This window comes from Parasteatoda tepidariorum, chromosome X1 (genome assembly GCF_043381705.1).
Source record: "Parasteatoda tepidariorum isolate YZ-2023 chromosome X1, CAS_Ptep_4.0, whole genome shotgun sequence".
In the NCBI taxonomy this organism is placed as follows: domain Eukaryota; kingdom Metazoa; phylum Arthropoda; class Arachnida; order Araneae; family Theridiidae; genus Parasteatoda; species Parasteatoda tepidariorum.
The window spans coordinates 2,637,576-2,654,750 of record NC_092214.1 but is presented as its reverse complement, the minus strand read 5'-3'; the positions used below and the strand labels follow the sequence as shown (position 1 = coordinate 2,654,750).

At 27.2% G+C, this 17,175-nt stretch overlaps 1 protein-coding gene across 17 annotated transcripts in view; it reads right to left on the bottom strand.

Moving 5' to 3' along the window:
- The window catches only part of LOC107451625 (telomerase protein component 1), a 275,001-nt gene that overhangs the window by 83,598 nt on the left and 174,228 nt on the right, over window positions 1–17,175 (bottom strand). For all 17 annotated transcript variants that reach the window (XM_021147098.3, XM_043040343.2, XM_021147105.3 and 14 more), the window contains 8 exons: window positions 14,000–14,239; window positions 11,873–11,986; window positions 9,935–10,052; window positions 8,869–9,048; window positions 5,301–5,455; window positions 5,078–5,216; window positions 280–564; window positions 9–141 (listed from right to left, as the gene is read on the bottom strand). In XM_021147098.3, the coding sequence (XP_021002757.2) occupies window positions 9–141; window positions 280–564; window positions 5,078–5,216; window positions 5,301–5,455; window positions 8,869–9,048; window positions 9,935–10,052; window positions 11,873–11,986; window positions 14,000–14,239 (1,364 nt within the window). The remainder of the gene's footprint in view (window positions 1–8; window positions 142–279; window positions 565–5,077; window positions 5,217–5,300; window positions 5,456–8,868; window positions 9,049–9,934; window positions 10,053–11,872; window positions 11,987–13,999; window positions 14,240–17,175) is intronic.

The following is a 17,175-nucleotide window of genomic DNA, read 5'->3' as shown; positions in this document are numbered from 1 at the left end:
AAACCAACCTTCTTTGGTGATGCACAATAAGGTGAGAGCTGATTGAATTAAGATAGATCCATATTCATTCTCCATCTGTATAATCACTTCTTGTAAAAGTAAAACTGAAGATGTGGGAAGACTTTGAAGCATAGGCACGAACTAAAAAGCAGGACAAAAAAAAAAAAAAAAANAAAAAAAAAAAAAAAAAAAAAAAAAAAAAAAAAAAAAAAAAAAAAAAAAAAAACATTGTAATGCAATGCATAAAATAGTTATGCTGAAATTATAAAACATACTTACAGTTTCGAAGGATGCATAAGTTCGTAAAAAGTCACACGCTAATCTTAAATACATTGGAATACCACTGTCTTTTTTTGTTACCATAAGTAACATTTGGTTATTAAATGAGCTTTCATCCAAAGTCTTTCCAAAAAGACTTAAATAGTGTCTTACTACAGATTCTTTTTCTGATTGAGGAAGTGCAATAAGGTTTTCCAAATATAACTTGTTATCAAATGCTTGTCGTTCAAGAAGCACCTTTGAAGCATGTGAGGATTCGGACGCTGTGCAGATAAGCCTAAGCCTCTGAATATAAAAAAGAATGGATAAATAAAAGAAGTCGATAAACATATAGGTAAGTAGAATACATTTTAGAGAACACAATTATGATTAAATTATTTTTTTTAAATATTAAAGTTTAATAAATGATTCTTCATAGCATTCAAAACGAATATGGAAAACGTTAAACAAAATGATAGTGCTACACTACTCTAAAAAACTGTGAAAAAGAAATTAAGGCAGATCAAAAGCATAGCGAAAAGTAGCATAACAAATTATTACAAATTTTAGAAATCTAATCCTCTTAAAAATAGTTTTAAATCAAAATACAATTAAACTGAATGCATTAAAATAACTTTAAATTAAAAAAAAATTTTTTTTAAAGAAATTTTTACTGCGGAGCTCAAAAATAATAGTGGTTCGCTAGTCAGAGACCACTAAAAATTTTTTTAGACTACCATAAAATAATTCTTAGTGGCCCTCAGCCCAGTAATCAATATAAAGGGATGGTGTTTTTTTTTCTGGATGTCTGGTTTCAAGTTCTAATCTCTGTTTTTTTATTAATAAAATAGCATATTTTATCATAATTGTGATATAAAACCTTCTTGTACTAATTACATGTCGTCATTTTTCCTTTAACATTCACTAAATTAAAATTTTAAAAAGTCTAATAACATGTCAAGACCCGTGAAAATGTGTGCAGCCTAGTATAATATCGTTCAGTTATTGGTACTTCTGAACAATGACTAAATTGTCTTATTTTTAACCACACATATATTATACATAATTTTGTATTTATATACATTACATACATACATATTATAAAGAATTAAATAGATTTTGTCTTCAACCTGCAAGATTTCCAACAAAACAAAATAATTTTGTTCATATAAGTCTGAGAGAAATATAGTTCATAGAAAAGCACCATTGATTAACCATTGAGCCATTAGCCAAGATCACATTGAGTATTATTACATTCATAATGTAATAAAAAATTATAATGAACTGAGGTGATCCAAAAATAAAAAGAAGAAAGATCATTAAAGTTCTTGTATAATGGCACTACTTAGAGCTAATCTTAATGATTAAAGAGGCTAACTTTAAATTTGTTAATTATTCTGTGCAGACAAATATTTTAAATTACAAAATCTGAGACAAAAAAAAATGCTCTTTCTCTGAATAAACATGCCTTTTTTAAAAAAACTTGGATTCCTTGCACTAAAAAAGGTGGGGTTTTCACAATCTAGAAAATAAGGCCCCAATAATTTAAGCAGGAGAGTGGGTAAATGTTTAGACCTTAATACTAATTTCAATTTTTACATGTTTCACCATGTATACAGCATAAAACTATGTTATTCACAGATCGTTGTATTTAAAAATTAAATTTACATAATTTTATTTATTATTTTTTATAATTAATTTTTAAAAAAATTAAAATTATAAGGTACAAAAATTTTATATAATTTTTAAACTTAAAACAACAGAATTCAACCGAATTCATCAAAAAGTTGGCAGAAAAGGACATTTTTTTTAAAAAAGTTTTTTTTATAGTATTCAGTGTGAAAAAGTTATTGATAATATTTAATAGATTAAGGCCCCATATTATTATATACCACGCATTAAGAGTCAAGAACCCAAATACATAAAAAAAAAGGCACGGTTTTCAGAAAAAGTATGTTTTTGCACTTGATTTTGATACATCAAATATCCTTTCACAAATTAATTAGCATATTTTAGCCTCTTAAGATTGCATTATAGTACAAGGTAATCCAACAGTTAGTTCAAAAATTATTTAACTGTTTTACTTCTTATTTTGCTTCTTCTTATTACTGTGTTACTTTATAAACAGAAATACTTATAGATAGTTGATAAAATAAGAAAAGATAAATTGTTCCTAACTTCAAACTTGGAAGTTTTTGGAATTGTATCCTTTGATTTTCATTTCTTTTCTTTCTTCAAATACGAATAAGACTCAAAGACTAGAAATGATAGCCATTTATGTAATATTTTTTAATTTAAGTAATGAGTAAAAGAGTGGAACAAACACACAGATTTAATCAATCCATCAATATATTTACTTAGCAGCAAACCTCAGATTTTTTAGTAATAAGTTTTTAGAGAGTGAATTAAAATCCTTCTGTGAACATTTAATAACATTAATCAACTCATGCTTTCCTCAGTGGTGCAACAGCACAAGATGGGCCCTAACTTGATACCAGTTGCCTTTATTTTCGGATTTCACTTTTTATCAAGTTATTTTTCATGTTTTTATAACAAAATTAAGACAGTACAACCAGTTTGCCACCAACCAGTTTGCCAAGTTTGTGCCACCCTTTTTTCAGTACTATTTAGTTTGGTTATAAATAGTTTTGGTAGTCTTTCTGTCATTAGCTTTAATTAGATGTTCAGTCTATCTTAAACTTTGAAAGTTTATGGCTGATTCGCACAAAATATGACAATTTACAGTGTCTTGCTTCAAGATCTAATACTATACTACAAAAAGAACTTTTTTTAAAAATTTTAATAAATAGCATTGCTGTTAGTATTTTAAAATGATCTTGTATTAGCATTGCATGTTTTGCATATTTAAAAAATTTAATTGAATTTCAAAATATTATTTTCCTGGAATATCACCAACAATATTTCCAATAATAACTAGCTTCAAAACATTCCATTAATTTTTTAATATCTAATTTTTTTTAAATCTCAACCGTTGTAAGCATTTCTAGAATATATGGGGAGGGTATTATTTACATAAACATTGTTGGAAAAAAAAATTCTGTCAATAATTTGTTTGTCACAAGAAAATCTGTCATTTTCCTGGCCACTTTTATTTAGTGATTTATAACCAAAACAGATAGAGCCAGCAATCAATATCTTATGTTAATAGATCGATTAGAATACCATTCTATCTGAACATGTCTTAGTGCATGTAAAAAGTACCAACTTTCTGGTTCAAAACCTATTTCAAAAATTTTTTCAAGGTTGGTAGGTTTTTATGTTGTCATTTTCCTGTCTTCTTAAAATCATCAATAAGGTAACCTACTTAGATTTACCTCAGTTATTTCAAGAACCCCTGTTGTTTTCTGCGGAATGTTAAGCCAAATCTTAGACCAAAATTTTAAATTTAAGTTAAGTTAAATTCTATATAATGGCAAATTGTCATTATCCTGGGTTATGAATGCCAGGATATTGAAACAGTTACCAGAAATTTTTTTAAACAGTTGAATGTAAAGAGAGTAAGCAAATATTAAACTAATACCAAGTTTATGTACGATTGTAATATGATTGAATGTAATCAATGTTTTTTTATTTAATGATTGATTATTATACACAATTTTATTCTGTACATATCAGCAACAAAAACATTTCTGATTCTTTCTACGGTTCATAAAAGAATTAATTTAAGAAATTCATGGTCCATCTAACGCAAAGGCTTAAGTTGAGTTACTTACTATTAGCTTAAAATGACTGTTCTTTTAACTTCTAAGCTAATATGTTATTTTCCTGGCATTCAAAATTTGGTGAATTTCGATTTTATTTTATTTTCTTGAGCAAATGCCAATAAATTGCACGGCTGTCTGTAAGATATTAATAAATATAACTAAATAAATATACAAAAAAAAATTTAGATTATCATGCAGACTTTAAATTTGAAGAAATTTTTTCTTCCGAATTGTCATGTTTCTAAAGAGTCACCCTTATAAAATTAATTGTGTCTAGATATTTGCAAATTGCTATATTTGTTATTCTTCTGCAAAATACATTTACTTGAACATCACCAAAAATATCTCTTAAAATTATTTTCTCAAAAATTGCCAGGATTTCTCATCTTTTTTTGTCAATGCTTGAAGTTTCAGTTGCATAAGTTAAAATAGGTCAAAATAAGTATTTGTATCACTCTTTATTCACTTTAACTAGAACTAATTTTATTAAAACTACACATTCATTGAGAATTCAGTTGGAAAATAAACTCTGTTTGGAATTCTGTCCTTATTCTGATTTGTTATAATGAAACATTACAATTTGCAACTAAGTTAATTTAAACTTCTGAAAAAATTAATGATAGAACTTAAATAAATTTAAATTCATCTTTCTTGAAATTACATTTTTTTTATTGTAAAAGTTTCTTAAAAATAATTTTAAACTAGTTAAGACAAACTCAGTTTATAAATACAGAAAAAAAAATTCTTGGGGACCTAAACATCTTATTATAGTATATTATTGGTTATAAAATAACCAACGATTACAAACTCATTGACTTTTTATTTTATTTTATGAGTGCCATATTACTATTTTTTCGATATTTGCTACCTGAATTAAATATTGTCAGTTTTGCTTTTTTTAAAAAATTAACATTGAATAAACTTGTTTCTCTCAATGTAAACAATTATATCCCTATGCAAACTTAACACATTTTGAAGATATTGTAAATTAAATTCTCAAAAATTTAGGAAAGATTGGGGTTGATATTATATATTTTTTTCCATTTCTCATCTCTATCACACATAGAAATAAAATAAAATGAAGAAAATTTTACTTTAGGTAAGTGAAGAGGTAACCAATCAAGTAATTGACCATCAGAATCTAAGTAATCAATTCCATCAAGTAATAGAATAAAATCTCTCCCGCTATCAACAGCTTGCTGTAGAATTTCTGGAAAGTTATTCTTCACATCACTGAAAAATACAGAGAACTGTGAAATACATCTTAATAGCACCATTTTAAAATACTTATAAATAAAACATTAGTTTATGTCATACCTTGGTGAATTTGGAAACACAGCAGACACAGGAAGTTTTCTTGCAATGGATTCAGATATAAAATGAAGCATGTAATTAACATTTGTTGATCTTGGTGTTAGTCCAATAAAAAACTTAATCACTATAAAATTTTGTAGCTTATTAAGGAGATCAACCTATAAATTGAAAGAACAAATATGATCTAGATTATCAATAGATATTTGTATAAGTAATATATTTTAAAATTTTGAAAACATTTAAGATATTTTTTAAAATAACTTAGAAATTTCTTGCATACAAAACTATAAGAAGTGCATACAAGATTTAGTATGTTTTTTTAATATAAAATAAATAAAATTATTGATTTAAATCATAAAATGTGAGGATGATAAAATATTTCTACAATTAAATATTCTAAATAAAATAATGTAAATAATCTAATTTTTAAAGCATATTTCCTAAGTTACAGAAATTCCACAATATAGAAATGCTACATGAAAATGGTGCTGAGAAGTTTGTTTTAAATATTTATAATATTTTTTAGAACTTAATAGATAAGAAATATACAGTCAATAAAAATTATAGACAATTTTATTAATTCAGAAATAAACTTATAAATAATAATAAAACATTTTTACAAAAACAAAAGATGCTTGAGATAACATCTCACCAGGTCTGAGGAAGAATAGACATTAATGTAGCATTCTTACATTGTGAGTGCACAAAAACAGTAGAAATATATACTTACAGTTAAAAATACGTTATTGATAAATTTATTATATGCTTTGAAAAGAAAGTTAAGTAGATTATGAATGAAAAAATTATGACAAACTAGAACCAGGGCTGTCTACCCACTCACCCACCTGCCAAAAAAAAAAAAGCCATCGAACGAAACCCCATAAAACCCATATTTTAGAGGGTCTTTTTAAGAAATGACAAAAAAGGAGTTTTCAAATCAAAAAAGGAGTTTCAAAGGACTTTTGAAATTAAAAAAATTGTGTCACTGATAAGTTCTCATTGTCTGGTTGGTTTAATTTCTTGTTCTGTGTTACTTTTCAAATTAAAAATTTTGCTTAACTAATAAATAATAATTTAAGGCTATCTCATTTTTGTATGCTGATCATGATCAATCCTAAATTGTAAAAAATGAAAAAAGAAGGGCTACTGGGTTGGAAAGAATAATGAGTGTTTTTCTGATAGAACTGTCTTCTAGGTATCACCTATCTATATTTGAAAATATCCATAGAACAGAGTTTAAATAAAATTAAATTAATTAATTGAAAAGCATTTCTGGCTATATCTCATTGAATAAAAAGTGAAATGAAGCTATATAATAATTTAATTTGTTTGTTAAGCTTTTTTAAAAAAAATTTATGTTTAACTTATCTTCCAATATTAAACTGTATGATGTTATAGATTTAGAAATAAAATTATATGCTATGTAATAATTGTATACAAATAATATACTATGTTGCATACCAAAAAATTAAACCTTAAAAAACCCAATTAAACACACCTGGGTTGGGCTTTATTTAAAAAAAAAATAATAATAATAATTTTTTCAGCCCTGACTAGGTATTAGGCTAAGAATTTAGAGGATTACGTCGCTTTTTCCTCATTAAAAAGAGAATCAAGGTGTTTCACAATTATTGTGCGATAACATCAAAGAAAATAATGGTTAAAATATTTTCGTTGAATCTTTTTCGAAATCAAATGCTAAATATTGGTTGCTATATTGGAATGACTGTTTCAGTGCTGCCATTCTAATAGACAATAAAATAATATTGCCTCTTGGCATAGCAAACGGGACTTTATCCATTGGTTGTTATAATGGAAAGGTTATTGTAATGAGGATCACACTACACAATATAAATTCAAATTTCTGTATGTAGTTAAATATTTAAATAAAATATGTAAGATTTTCTGTTAAGGTAATGCGTTTTATAAAATATTACCATTTAAAAAATTAAAAATTTAATTATCAGAAAAAGTAATGATTTAAATTTTCATGGCAGCCGTGAAATTGATGACAACAAATTTAATCTATTGCTCCTTTTTTTCAACAGCACAAAATTAAATTACTTTAAATAAAATTTTAGTTTTATGAGATGACAAAAGAGTATTTTGGTGAATTTTATCCATACAATAGATAAATTTAAAATATGTGTTCAAATTCCATAAAAAAATTTCTTAAAATTTGATGAATTAGAACATTACTGTCGAAAAATATTAAACAGTAGTTACTGAAATTCAGTAAACAGCAGAAAGAATTAAAATATTTATCTACTCATTCTATGTAATTATTTTATGTTTTATCATTTCATTTTCTATTCAATAAATACAGTATGATTTTGATAATAAACAAATCCATATATATGCCAAAAGTACATTTTCCCCCCAAATATTTACTCAAATTTCAAACCTCTATTAATGAAACTAAAGAATTGTTTTGTAACCCTATATGTAAAAAGCTATCCTTACTCTTTTGGAAATCATTTGAAACTTGTCACACATATACTGACATATGTGCTCTTACCATTTGACATTTGTTTAAAAAACAAGTCATTTTACAGTATTTCTGGTGTAAATTTCAATACTGTTAGCTAGGTGTATCTATATATATCTATCCTCACAGTAAGCAGTTCCTGATTTTCAGACAGAAATATGTGGCATATGATATTTTGTCAGTATAATTTTATTTGAAACTAATAACACATTGTAACAATTGACGCAGCGTTCCAAATTTCCTTTGTACTTTCCTCAAAATTAAAGCAAAAAAGTTGTTTTCTGAAACAGTTCCAGGAAAAGTAAAGAAATGTCAATTTGAAATTGCATGACTATATGTAAGTAAGCTCTTATTTTCTTGTTAGTAAAAGTTATAACAATCATTCAAGAAATCAAATATTGAAAATTGTTAAAATCAAAATTCTGCGAAGAATAAAACTAGTTTCATATACTAGTGAAAAAAGACCAATTTATATGCCATGGTATATTCATACAAGGAGAAAATCACAAATAAGTAATCACTACAATTTGGAGGAACTCTTACTCTGCTTATAATGTTCAACTGTGAGAAATGGAGAGCTAATATTGCATATTAAAACATTTACAAAACCTTTACCAAAACAAATTTCAGGTTGAATAAGGAAAGAAAAATAAATTGTAATGTTACTGTTGTACTGAATGTTTTATTAAAGGAAAGTTTAAAAAATATCAGCAAACTGACAGTTTTATCACAAATTAAAAAGTTTTGATGTTACTTGCAACATTTTGGTATTTTTGTAAAGGATATTAGATAATGTCTGAAGAAGGTTCCAACTTAAAAGAAATCTATCATTTCTGGTTGTGTAATAGTTCAAATATTTTAAATAATTTTTTATATAACTGATATTTTAATTAGTTATTAAACATTTTGAAATCACAATAAATTACTTTTCATAAACCAATGCAGCGGAGGATATATTGCAGGATACAATGCAATAAATTGCAGCAGAGGCTATTTATATTTCTAAGAATTTTTTAAATCTCACTTAGTTCTAACATTGATTTTAAAGAAGTTTGTAAGAGAAAAAACAATGATCGCACATACAGCAAATGTTGTCTTGCCACAGCCAGATGCACCAGTTATCAGAAATATTCCACATTCTTTGTTAATTGTTTTGGCTAAATTTTCAGCAAGAAATCTTCTTGCACCAATAAAACAATGAAAATTGCTTAGTAGATGTTGCTGATGCTTTTCCTCTTCAGACACACAATCCAAAGGTGGTTCCTAAAGTTAAAAAAAACAAATGCCATGTTTCCTCTTTACAAAATGAATTTAACAAATTCATACTAAACAGTTTAAGGAATTAAACAATCTACATGTGACTGATACTATCTTACAATGAAAATAATAGTTTTTTAATGAAACAATATAAAGCATTACAATTCTTTGTAAATATTTTATGAAGTAAATCATCAAACTTCGAATGAAATTTCAAAATAAAAATTTTATCAGTTTCTTAATTAATAAAATATAAGTCTACCTAAATGTCTTTGACAAGATGAAAGCTTTGGTCTGTTTAAAGGAATTGATAATTTTGAAAGAAATATTTCAAATTATTAGAATTGGAAAACAAGTTCTAAAATTGGAGTAAGAGAGCAAGAAGTAAGTGCACTTTTTTTAATAACTGACTTAAATAAAGGGCTACATTTTTAATTATGAAAACAATTTTAAAAAATCTGAAATATAACAAAAAACATTATATTAGAAGGTTAAAAAGTTCATACATGACAAAAAATTTGAATTATAAATATTTTAAGTTCAATCTGAACATAGGAAGGAAAAATGTAAGGAAAAAGATTTGAAGATTAAAAATTGTATCAGATCTAATAGCACAAAAAAATTTTATAAGTAGATTTCTATGCTCTATCAGATCTGATACCATCTTTGATCGTAAACTTTTCAAATAATAAGTACCACTTCAAGAAGGTAATTCCATACAACTAAACATCTGATGATATTTAGTTGTATGTATTATTTATTTAGTTCTGATGATATTTGAGTAACATCAAAATAATAAAGATATTTTTTATAAAAAGAAAAAGAACAGTTTATTCATAAAATAGCATTTTTGTGGTTCCTATAATATAGAATTAATATCTGTTAGACTTACTTTTTCATGAATATCCTTGATAACATTCCATAAATCTTCTATTATAGCTTTTCCAAATGAATCCAGACCACTCAAAATAGGTTTTTCCTTTAATGCACCAGCAAATTTACAATCATACCTAAAATTAACACTAAATATTAGCATATATAGATACAAGATGGAAAATAGTAATATAAAACACACAATTTTTAGAAAAACTATTTTAAACAAAATGGATCCAATTCAAAAACATAATTTAATTCATTTAATATATTAAAGACTAATGACGTGCATAATTAATTGTATACTAATTATGTATAGTATTATATACAAATAAATGCACAATTTAGTATTTATTAGAGCTTAAGGGAAAGTAGTAAATATTCATTAGTAGGAATTTACACACAAGTTAAATTATTATTTGCATTTCCTTATCTTCTCATCTAACTTAAATTAAACAGCATAAGTTTGCTTTTTAAACACAAATTTCATAATAATGTCTGAATTTTGGTATATTTTTATATTTTGAATAAAATTACTATTATGGTTGATTTTGAGATTAAAACTTATTTACAAAAATATTTAACATTTAGAGAGTGGAGTGATTTTGCAGTGATTAAGATCATACACTGTTAATGTGTAAAACTGACTTTGATCGCTGGTAGCTTTTTGAAGTTTATCCAGCTTCAGATTGATGGGTACCAGTTTGTTTGAGAACTAAAGGTAGTCATTTCAATGTTGACCATATAGCCATCATCGTGCCATAAATCTTGAAAAGTTCTTCTTTGGATGACAGCCTGGCTGTTGAATGCGTGCTTACTTAAATTTATAAAATTAATCTAATGCAAATTGTAAAAAAAAAAATTAAAGAAAAACCTAAATGTCAAAAGTCTTTCGACAAGTTTACACTATTAATGTACAGCAAAATTTAACTTATCATATTTTCTATTAAAATATATCCGTATGACACTAAGCACTAAAAAGAAGACTGTAAGGTTTGTTTTCTGAAAAACCCAGGCTTTTCGCAGTTCAGATTTACATTAACTAATAATTTATTTATCAATATAATGAATTTATGCAAAACATTCATTAAACTTTTTTTTTTATTAGTGCAACTACTTTTGATTTCTCTTTGTTGAAATGATTTTTTCAATAAAATATTTCAAATATGCAGGTTCTTACCAACTATGTAAGATTAAATTTATAACACATATTTTTCAAAATTTATATTTTGATTGCTAAAAATGACTTATTTTAACGATATGGTCATATTTGTCATTTGTAATTAAATAAGTTTATTAGAAAATGCTAAATTTTATAAAAATAAAGCTCTCTTTATTACAAGTTAATCCAACTCTTTTAAATCTTTCACAAAGCTTCGATAAAATATATGCTTTGAATTATTCCACAATTAAAATAAATAAATAACTGAGATAATCAATAGAAAGCTGAAGTCTTTTGCATTACAAACATAACACTTGGTAAAACAATATACTCCTCTACAAGGTTTCTGAGCTAAAATTAAAAAAGAGCTTTAGCAAAATCCTACAAGCCACAAGGCTTAAGAGTATGAGCATATGCTAGTCTAAAAGCTTGCATATGCCTCAATTCAATTTCTAATAAAAACTTTAAACATTTATTTGATGACAAGATTCTATGCAGGCTTAGCACTTGTAATTCTTCAACTACAAGGCAACGATGTATTTTTTGTTTGTCATTTTATCATTTTTAGTCAGTCGTTTAGCCTTTAGCTAGAAATGATACCGTAGCAGATACCTTGCTCCTCCATATTCAAGTGTTATTGTAATGAGGTTTACTCTAACAGTTTAACCCCTTAGCAGCAGTTCATTGATATTACACTGCTTTCTAGGACATAAAATCAGTTTAATCCTAAATAGTAGTGAAAATTGTCAGAAATACAATTAAAGAGTTAAACAATAAAATTTAACTGCAACACACCCATCAAATACTGGCAATCCACTATTACGAATTTTGGTTTTTAGTTCTTCCAACTTTAGTTTGGAATCTGGGGTTTCTGATATAAAATACTCTTGATATTTTGGAGGCACTTCACTAAAACAAAAGTATAATTCAATTAGTAAAATAATATAGTAAAAAGCAAACAATATAAAAATAACAAAAACAATATAAGAATAATAGCTCATGATGCTTTGGGGGTACTTAACTAAAAAAAAGTATAATTTCATTGGTTTTAAAATGATGTAGAAATGATTATAAAAATAGGATCAGTAAATTGCATAACAATAATATAGCAATTGTAGGTAAAACCTAATCTTTTACAAGCATTATTATTTTTTATTGTGGGCGAGTTTTAGAGCAGCTACAAGAATTTTTTCAATATTATAAAATATAAGTTTGCCTTGCTAATTAAAGTAAGTAATGATTCTTAAATATTATATTTTTAAAGTCTCTTAAAAAAAGAGAATGCTTAGGAATAGAGCGGGTACAACTAATGGAATAGAATAAGTATTATCATGCTAGGCTCTGTAATCAAATGAATAAAAGAAAAAATCTTTACTACGACATATAAGAATCTGTCATTCAATTGATCATTGAAGCAAATAATTGATATTTGAAAGGAATAATTTCATGGTTAATGAATTAAATATTTATCACATAACTGATTGGCAAGCATGCTGTAAAAGCACTACTCTAAGACAATTTATGTTAAAAAAGTATTGTTCTTGTTATCTATTTCTAAGTTTTAAATCATTACTTGGCTGGGATGGCCTGGTTGGTAGGGCATTGGGCTCATGTTCAAAAGGTTGCGAGTTTGATCCCCTTGGCCAAAGACTCTCTGTGTACGAAATGGTGAGGGGTGAAAGCTAAATCTCTTGGGATTACAAAGTCCTCTAAGTTCCCATAACAAATAAATATTTCTGGGGATATTGGATCGGAGATTGATCATGCTCTGGTTCAGGTCAAAATTATGGTCTGCGGATAGATGGATGGTGAGAACATGGGTCCACCCTGTAAAAAGGGTTGTGATGTATGTGCATGGTAGAAGTCAAATTCTTTGCCATAGATGGTGCCAGAGGAAAACAAGAAGCGCACCTCTCTGCCTTAAAAATAGGCTTGTCAGTATTGACAAGTAGCATAAGACAACAACAAAAAATCATCTCCTAAGAGCTCAGGAGATAGAATGAGCTTGCCTTCCAATGAGGTGAAACAGGTTCGAATCCCAGGGATGACTGGTTGATTCGAATTCCGCACCTGACTTGTACTGACCACAGTGCTGACGTAAAATATCCTCAGTGGTAGATGGATCACAGGTTAGTCTCCTTGCCATCAGGCTAACCGTGGGAGATTTCTGTGGTTTTCCTCTCCATGTAAGTCAAATGTGGATTAGTTTTATCAAAAAGTCCTCCCCAAAGGAAAGTTTCTCCTAATACTTGATCCAGGAGTTCCCTTGTCTTCACGATTGGGTTCAAAATTACAAGGCTATAGAGTTGAATATTGGTAGTCGTAAACCCAAAATTGAATTGGTTGTTCAATGATGGCTGTAAAATAAAAATCATTTTTTAATAGTTTCGTTGCCTATATGGCACCAACTCATGATGGGAAATCAGTTCTAAAGAGCTTATTATACACAATCCTGGAGCTTGGAGAGATAGTATCGCACAAGTCAACAAGATCATAACAGAGCAGCTCTGGAGTAAAGTTTATATGCCAGTTGTTAAGTTATGTGGTTTCAAATTTTTAGCTTGTTATTAGTAATGAAAAAAGTATTATAATTGTAGAGGCCTAAAATTGTAGAGAAAAATTGCTAGTAGAATGGTTGTCAATTTTCTATTAGGAAAGGTCTAAATATTATTTAGTAATCAGCATGATACATCTAATTGAGTTTCATTACCACTTTTTAACTACATTTGTTATAAGGAGTAAGTTGCTTCCTGGAAAAAATCTATTTCTATGATGGAGCAATAACTATCAACACACTGTCTCGTGACTGGCAGTCAGAGTGTTCAAAAACTGAAATACACATTTCTACTATGTAACTCAGAGAGATAACTATGTAACCCTAAGAAGTCTATTTCAGCAAATCAGGCTGAAAATAATACTTACCTCAAGAAATTCGATTTTCGGAAGTAAAAGAATGCTCGTTTATTTGCTAACTTCTCTGGTCTCAGAGCTCCGGCATGCATCTCTAATTCAGTTATAGATAGACTTTGAGGATAATCTTTCACCCACTGTAATTCAGGACAATCAGGGGTACCATAAGTATAAACAGATCCATATCTTTGTCCTAGTAAGCCAATAAATAAATCACACTTTTCAGCTTCAATGAGACACAACTCAGCAGCACTAAAAGAATGTTTTAATTAGTAACATAATAAAAATAAAATATACATATTATATATTAATAATGTTTATGAAAATTAAGAAACAATTTAAAAGGACTGATGCAAATTAATTATAAAAATGAATGAGGAGGGCATACACAATCCTTTTTTAATCTCAACCTTAAGAAGTCTCATTTGATAACTTAAAATAATTACATAATTATAATTTTATACAATATTTACACCCTTTCTATTCATCTTTCAAATTCATGTAAAAAATAAAAAGCAGTGATAAAGCAAAATTTCAGTTTTTCATGATGTTGAGAATGATACATATTTTACTAGATTTATTAAAAGTAACATATATTTGTATTCGGGAGGTTAGTTTCAAGCATTTCAAAAAATAATTCCATCTTTTGTTTGATTATCTTGTTCAAGTTTGATCTTTTACCCTACTAGTTGAACCTCTTTTCCAGTTAAAACTTCTTTGCAATTTGATAATCAGCATTTAAGTATAATAAAACTTATGTTTAATTATAAAGAAATATTATTTGTGCTCCTTTACATTGCTATCATTCCGACTTTTATAGTTTTTTTACAACTACATTTCATTTCCTGTACTTCACATCTTCTCAGACATTTGTGATGTGAGGTTGTCAAATTTTACTTTTCATGTCTCAAATAAAAATATATTTGTTAAACTGTTTTTTAGTGATTTGTTTAAATCACATGCTTCTTGTACACTGAAAAAATCAAATAAATTAAGAGCCAGTTTTTTGAAGTTCAATAGGTTAGGTACTTTATGTTTTTGATGTTGTTGATTTTTTCCAGATCCTTTATGAAAAATTATTCAACATGTAATTTTATTTTTGCAATTTTTTTTATTTAACATTGGGTTTCGAAGCTCTGTCACCAAGGAAAATAAAAAAAAGTCACAGTTTAAGTGACTTACAGTCAAAGCAATGAGATGATTTTGATCACCTTGCCATGGGCTTTACAATAACTTAAATAATTTAAAAGTTATTAAACTTTTTCACAAATCACCAATTTGCGACTCTTTTTCAACCTAGATGAAAAATTATCAAAATCACTGCCTAATTCTCAGCTTTTGCAAATTTTCATGAGCCCAAGTAATGTAACATTGGAGTAAGTTTTTAAATATTAAAAAAGATATCATTTTCACAAAACTGTGACTTTTCTCCATATTGACATTTTGCACCCTTTCCAAAATAAGCGTAGACAGTGCTGGCTTTAGATAAGCTACATAAATAACCTAAGAGTCTTAAATAACAGTTGCAAACTCACAGCAGTTATAAAAATAGCAAATCATTGGCAAAAGAGCCTCTTTTCATAATAGGACTGAGCATTTGAAAAATATCCTAAGTTTAGGGGGTTTAAATTAAGAAGAAAAAGAAGCATATGGATTTACATATGATTGTACTTCTTGTATGGATTTAACTATGATATTAAAATTTATTTAGAGCTCAACTATTTCCACACTAACTAATAAGACATAAGCATTTATGGTTGATCAATATAAATCATATCAATAAGTATTTATGGTCATTTAAAACAACAGAAAAAAATACTTTTCTTAGATTTTTATAGTCAAAATGAACTTGCAGGAACAGTCAACTAAAAACCCAAGCAGCAGATAGATTTTGTTTTATGCTTCCTTAATGACAATCTTCATTGTGACAATCGAAGGATATCAAAGGCATTTATAACATCATTGTTCAATATTTATTGGTAACACGTTTTAAATTTTATATAATAAAATATCAGTAGCATAGATAGGCGTTTTTCAAGGGAAGTGTTACGAATCCCCATCTATATTCTGAGAAAGTAAAGTATTCAAATTTTTCTCAAACTTTCGCACTAAATAACAATTAAACTTTCAATTGTTTAAAGTATGTATACTTATAGCAGAATTTATTGCAATATTATCACCAAAATAAATTTATAATCAATCAAATGTCAGATATTTCTCTGACCAGTTAAAACAATAAAAATTTAACTGGAGCTTCTTGCTGGATGGCATCATAAGTTTCAATAGTTTCCTTACCGCTACAAGGCAAATTTGGCATCAAAGGAAATTTATCATCAATCTACTTTCCCATTAGATAGAATTCTCAAATCTCAATTGTTGCTTTATGCTTATTGAAAATACAGTTTCAATCATTGCATGGCTACTAGAAATTTGTTTCAAGACAAAGATTTATCACCAGTTAAAATCAAATTTCAACAATTTTCTGTCTAGATAGAATGCAAAAATTTTAACTGAAGTTCTGTGTCTGACAACAATGCAAGTTACAATCATAATTTCATTCATTTTTCCATAAAAACAAACCATCATACAAAACAAGAATAGGCAAAAATAACTTGACTGAATTTTTAAAAAAAATATGTATGTTTTTTATGTGCATGAAAAAGGAAAAAATATTTCTATATTTTGAAGAAAAAAAAACCACTTTAGGCGTTTCTTCCTTGGAGAGATTTGGAAAGACAAAATGTGAATTTATTTTCGTCTTTTTTTCATCCATTTGCAAAATGTTATTAATTAGCCAGTCACCAACAAACATTTAATTACATTTTTAAGCAAACTGACTGTTTCAGGTGACTCAATAGACTCCATAATTCTTGCATTTATAATTGTTTTACAACTACATTTAATTTCGTGTACCATATTTCTTTTCAGAGATTCGTGATGTGAGGTCGTAAATTTTTACATCTCATATTTTAAATAAAACTGTATTTGTTGTTAAACTGCTTTTTAATCATTTGTTTAAATCCCATGCATGGTGTACAATATAAAAATGGGATAAATTAAGAGCCAGTTTTTCTGAAGTTCGATAGTGTTAGGTACTTGATGCTTTCGATGTTGCTCAATTTTTGAAAGATGTGTGAGATTTACTTTCAGCATAATTTTAAAACTGTCAAAAACCTTAAATTTTGCAC